The sequence below is a fragment of the Coturnix japonica genome, chromosome Z (genome assembly GCF_054131305.1).
Source record: "Coturnix japonica strain WE chromosome Z, WE-NBRP24, whole genome shotgun sequence".
NCBI lineage: Eukaryota > Metazoa > Chordata > Aves > Galliformes > Phasianidae > Coturnix > Coturnix japonica.
This window is the reverse complement of record NC_140702.1, coordinates 35,908,553-35,914,552: the sequence shown is the minus strand read 5'-3', so window position 1 is coordinate 35,914,552 and position 6,000 is coordinate 35,908,553. Positions and strand designations below refer to the sequence as shown.

The 6,000-nt window shown below is 38.2% G+C and overlaps 1 protein-coding gene across 2 annotated transcripts in view; it reads right to left on the bottom strand.

Annotated features, from left to right (window-relative positions):
- Positions 1–1,122: 1,122 nt before the first annotated feature.
- SLC28A3 (solute carrier family 28 member 3) overlaps positions 1,123–6,000 on the bottom strand; it is a 41,454-nt gene continuing 36,576 nt past the window's right edge. For both annotated transcript variants that reach the window (XM_085530322.1, XM_085530323.1), the window contains 4 exons: positions 5,645–5,726; positions 4,517–4,615; positions 2,756–2,879; positions 1,123–2,630 (listed from right to left, as the gene is read on the bottom strand). In XM_085530322.1, coding sequence (XP_085386448.1) covers positions 2,528–2,630; positions 2,756–2,879; positions 4,517–4,615; positions 5,645–5,726 — 408 coding nt within the window. In that variant the 3' untranslated portion in view covers positions 1,123–2,527. The remainder of the gene's footprint in view (positions 2,631–2,755; positions 2,880–4,516; positions 4,616–5,644; positions 5,727–6,000) is intronic.

Here is a 6,000-nt window from a genome sequence, read left to right as displayed (position 1 = left end):
GTGTTGCTGGAAATGTGTTCCTGAGCACTTATAACCCTGGGACCAAGCTGCCAGGTTAACTCAAAACATATGGCTCCCTTTCTGTTGTTGATAGAGCCTGCATTCCTGACACCATCACAAAGAAGGGGGCAAAATATTCACCTGGAACCATGGTGGTACTCAGCAGTCTATCCAGCTACCTCTGCTTCATTTGTTACGTTTAGGATGCAATGCACCATCTGTATTACCTTTTGACTGAGATAGCTGCAAAACTGTCAGACAACCTGTTTGACAGTTATTGTTTCTGCTACATTTCTCTTGAATACATGTAATTCTGTATTTCACGTCAGCTAACTCAGAATTTATTTGAAAGCTATGCTGCGCTATAGTGATAACGATCAATAAAAACTGTGCATGAAACTCACTCTGTTTTAATCTCTAAGACACATTCGCATCAAGCATTTGAGCATGATCTGCAGTTAACAGGAGTAGAATACACTTTAAGAGCACTGAAAACAGAGGTTGTCACGCAGTTTCCTAAATCTTAGAGAATGAGGCCAAAGAAAAACACCTAACAACAGGAAACCAGTACTGAAATTCAGAAACAGTAGTGATATTAGCATTTTGGAGAATTAAGTCAATAAACTGAATTTTACAGGAAACTCAGACCTTTTAGGATAAATCCAAATCAATGCCCACTGAAAACAGCTATATTGGCAGCTGTTTAAATTTATTAATTCCATTTTCCCAGAGCAGACTCTGCAAGAATTAATGGAAAGATGAGAAGTTAGTTGCATATTGTTTTGTCGGAATGGACAGATTCATCTCTATCAGTGTGAGTTATGCTCTAGAGGGTGTGTTCAGGCTATCTGACATTCCTGTACTTCAGAATTTAGCCCTTTTAATTTAATTTATTTATTTGTTTTATTTATTTCCCCCCAACTTTCTGGCATTGCCAGTGCCATGGATAGGAATATATATACAAATATTTTGCAAAACAATCCATACATAATTTTTCAATTCTTAAGCCCAAGACAAGAGCAGAACTTGAAGACATAACACACATACCTTTTTTTTTTTTTTTTTTTTTTTTAAATAGGAATTCTTCACTTGTGGCAAATAACACCTCATCCATCAGAAAGATTCAAAAACATACATAAATTTTATTAAAATTATTTCATTACCTAAATGTAAGTAATCTTTTATTATATTTACACACACAAACACAGTGTTCTGCATGGGGAGAGGTAAAGAAGGTAGTACAGCTGCTTGAAGACAATAATAAAGGAACATAACAAGTAAATCTTACACCCTAGAATAAAAAAAAAAAAAAAAAAGGAATATAGCAAATAAATCTCATGTTCCTTTATGTGCTGGGAACCTTGCTTCTAGGCAGCAACAAACAGACCCCTGAAGGACCTCTCCATGGTTGAGAACTGCACAGATCACTGTGGGAAAATTCAGTCCTGTGTGAAATCAGGACTCCTGGCACCTGAGAGGATGTCAAATTTACTCACTACCAAAATTCCTGTTTTGTTTTTTTTTTGTTTGTTTGTTTTCCGTACCTTATTAAAACATCTATTCTATTATGCAACTTACTACAGGGCTTGTCTTAGTGAAATTTGGAAACAATCCTGCACCTGTTTGTTTAACATATTTTGTTTGATAACACATCCTTCTTTGTAGTGTCTGGTATTTGAGATCCACTAATGACGCTTCAACAGAGAGCTGGATTCTGGCTTGATCTTATACATGTGCTGTTGATGCTGTGTTGATTCTGCCGGGAATATGACAGTGAGTACTCACGTGGTGACTGTGGGATCAACCTTTGGCAACAAAGGTTGAGAAGAATTGATGTGGAAAACTTCCTTTGGGATTTGGACGTTTCCAAATCATGTGAGTTACCTGTAACCAGGAATCAGCCTCCTGAATCCAGATACAGACAGGATGCCTCCTACCTTCTGTGGAGGGCAGAAAGAGATGAACTAGGGCATACTGTGGTTAGTCCTTGGTTTGGGTAGTTTGTGACCAAGGGGATGAGGTGCATCCCATGCTAGAAACTCAGTTCACATGTAGCCATAGTTACCAGAAGAAATGTACAGAGATTTCTGAAAACAGAGGCATTTACCTTGGTGCAGTTAAATCACTTCTGAAGTATCAAAAAAGAGCAGAAGGGATGGTAATTCTAAAAATACTGTTTGGAGTTCACAACTTTCTATAATTGCATCATCTGAGCATGATTTTCTTCATGCCTAGAGTAGTTTTACACTACAGATTCATCAGTTTCAGGGTAGAAATGAAATCAGAAATGTTCTCCTCCTTTTCTGATGTTTAATGGGAGAACAGATCTATAGCAGGAAGTCCCTTGCTTTCATCCCAGTTTAATTTTGGAACTAATTCTATGTATGTCAAAAGAAATAGGCTTGCGGGAGATAGGAAACAAAGGTCCATATCATTCACAATCACAGAAAAGAAAGGTTTTTACTGCCTTTCTGCCAACAAACACAGCTCTTAGTTATGAATATCCCACTCCAGACTAAGGCTTAATTCAAGTGCAATCAAAAGTTGTTTGATTCAGTATTTGGCAACATTTTTTCCCGAAACTCAGGGTGTAGTTTCCTCCAGAGAAACTCTTGTGAGAACTGTTTGCCCTAGAGAAGAAGGGAAAAGCAGTAATCAGATTTATTCCTCTTTTGTGTGCAAGCACACACACATACACATACACATGGGCATGTGATTTTTAGAAAGGGACTGTAAATGCATTAAAATTCATTACCTGATGAAGATCTGCTGGCAGCATTCAACCAGCTCTGTGCTGTTGGCAAGAGAACTTGTGGAGTTGAAGGCATTTTGTAATAAAATGTGGCATGGAATTTCCACATCAGGGGCGGCCAGCATTCCTGTTAAGTAAGGAACAATTCTGGTAATTGTAAGATTAGGGAGTGTCAGTTGCTGGAGCAAGGTTGGATAAAATGTTCTGGCTGATTTGAAATCATCCCTCGTGACAGTACTATAAAATCCTGCCAGTTTAAAATCCACAAAAATCCACAAAAATTTTAGGAATTTTCAAAAATTTTACAGAACTGAATTAAGGAATCACTTTTTTTTTTTTTTTTTTTTTTAGTGACCCACTGCACTAAGAACATTTGGTCTTTTTATGCTTTTTCATGCTTCTAAAAATGTACACTAGTGCTGGGTCAGGGTGCTTTCAATAAATAAAATGGAGCTATGCTACACTTATAGCAACACAAATATATATGCAGGCCTTTTTTCTGTTTTAAAAGAATGTGTGTGGTTTATCTACCTGCTTTGCTAGATGTTCTCCAAAAGTACAAGCAGTAACATCCAGTGTAGGGATGCAGACACAACAGTGTGAAAATAACAGCTCTTCCTTCTACTTAGTGCTGTGAAACATGGCCATGTTTTTAGTATGTTGTCTTACATGAGACAGTAAAAATTCTTTGACTCTTTCACCTTCTGGATGTAATGAAAGCATTTGCCATGCCAGAAGTGGGTAGAATGTAATTTTCTTTCCACAGCAGATTTTGTTGTTTTGGAAAGATTACCCAGCAGCTGTTCACAACTATATTCTTAAGGCCAAGTTTGTGAAATAACAACTTTCAGTAAGACTTCCTGATTCCTCAGTTATATGCAGCAGTGTCATGTATTGAAACATTATGGGGGCACTGTGCCTAATGAAATTTCAGGTAGTCTAGTACTATAACCTTCAGAAAATAGAGCAGAATTATTCTTACAACATGTATGTTTTTGCTGCTGCTGTGATCACATAGGGACAAGAAAGCTCTGATTCCTATAGATAGATTTCTTTTTCAGCTAAATAAACAAACAATTTTATTCTTCATTGAATAAATACCAGTGCTTATCACATGCCCCAGAAAGAAAGCTGTGAAATGCATCATTATATACTAGTGATGAGTTCTGCCTGCAGAATCATACCTGGGCATATCTCCTGTGAGACTAACATGTTATTTTTCATATACTCTCTAGAGTGTCTGTTTCCTTGTGATTCTTCACTCAATATGAATGTGAGAACTTGAAAACAAGGGTCTCCTGTTCAGTCCCACCTTAAGACAGTTGTCTTAACTTAAATACACAATGGGAATACTATTAGCCTCAAACATTCTTTATAGCACTAAGATAAAAATTTTGCAGCTTCTCTCACTTCTCTCTTGTGTACTACTTCCTGTCTAGTTCTCTGTTTCTGATCTGTAATTACTCCTTTATTTCTACAGATAGCAGTGTAAGGAAGAGATTTTATTTTAACTATAACTTGCTAACATCTATTTTTCTTGTTGGGTATTACACAAACAAAAAAGTTGAAACTGAAGAAATATATATTTCATATACTCCACTTTTCAGCAGCTTTTAATTCAACACTGACTTTTAATCTCTTGACACAAAAAATACAAGTTTTAAGTAACAGGAACTTCCCCCCCCCCCCCCCCAAGTTTATTGTGCTGATGCACTGCCGCCCTGTGGTCACTTTCACCAAATGCACCAAACTCCTGAACAGTACCTGCAATGCATGCTGTCATGAAACATGCAACAGTTCCAGCAATCATTGCTCTGAAAGCACCACTAGCGATTTCCTTTTTTTTGGAGGGAGCCATGCTTGCTAGGAAGAAAAGCAAAGTGTGCATAAAATAAAACGTTGGATATCGGGAAAAAAACTCTTCACTAACAGATTATTCCAGCACTGGAACATCTGGTCTTGTCCAACCCTGCAATTCTGTGATAAATACATGTAGATACAAAAGAAAAATTGACCTGCAAGCTTTCCCTTCATCTGAGAAAAGCCCCACCCTGTGGCTCTAACCAGAAGAAATCAGGAAGGAAAATAAGGAACATTCAAAAGCCTTGTGGCAAGGTTTGCTTACACTGTTAAGAAGTTGGCTTGAGCATAAAAAGGCAAATTATGTTTGCTTCAGCAATTTGCACATCTCTGCCAGCCAACAGATGCTTTCAGAAGTGAACCTTGGTCATTATACTGGGATCTGGCTCCACAGCAGAATCCTGCTTTTACACACTGGCATTGCAGAGCCCATCTGGGCTCCATGTTAAAGAGACCTAATAGCAATTCTGGTTCTCAGTAAGAAAGTTAGATTGATTTTTTATTATTATTTTTTTTTTAATCTGAGAAGTCGGTGCCTCTTTCTCTTTCTCTCTCTTTCTCTTTCTCTTTCTCTTTCTCTTTCTCTTTCTCTTTCTCTTTCTCTTTCTCTTTCTCTTTCTCTTATCTCTTTCTCCTTTTCTATTTCTTTCTCTCTTTTTTTCTTTGTCTTTTCAGTCAGTTACATATGTGTAGCGTTTTTAGAGAAAAACACTGATTTTGTCTTTCATACTAGTAGGCTACAGCCACAGTTTGTTTAACCCCAGTGCCTAAGATCTGCAGTAGCTGCAGTGGTTGGCAGCATGAGTTCTTGACAGGGAGACCTGTGGACAGGGCTTGGTCCCCTCACCTTGTTCCCAGCTCATTTCCTGTACCTCAACATGTACATCCCCCACCCATGCCCAGCTGGGTACTGGTTCTCTCCAAAGAGAGACTCGGCCGCTAAAACTGCCAAGCTTCACCCACAGCCCATCCCTCTGGGTGTTTCCTTGTTATTTGCTTGCTAAATAAATAATCCATGAATGGCATTCTTACTTAGACTTCCTATTACCATTCCCAGGGAGCCAAAGTTGGCAAATCCACAAAGAGCATAGGTGGCAATGGTTTCAGAACGGACCTGAAAAACAAACAAATACTCAACTGAATGAATTGAGGCAGCTTGTGCTGCTTTAGAAGTCTGAATGCAAGGCACTGTGGCCCAGGGCTCTGAGAACTGAAATCACATTAAATTTCACATGGTTGTTATCCCAGTGTGTGACTTGCAACAAGGTTAGCTCATTCTCTTCCTGCAGGTATGCAGGCTTTCATATCTGAGGACTCACAGACCGTGTGGTGAATTTCCTCTTAGTGTATATTGATAAGTACAAGTAATTAAAGACAAAAATTATTCT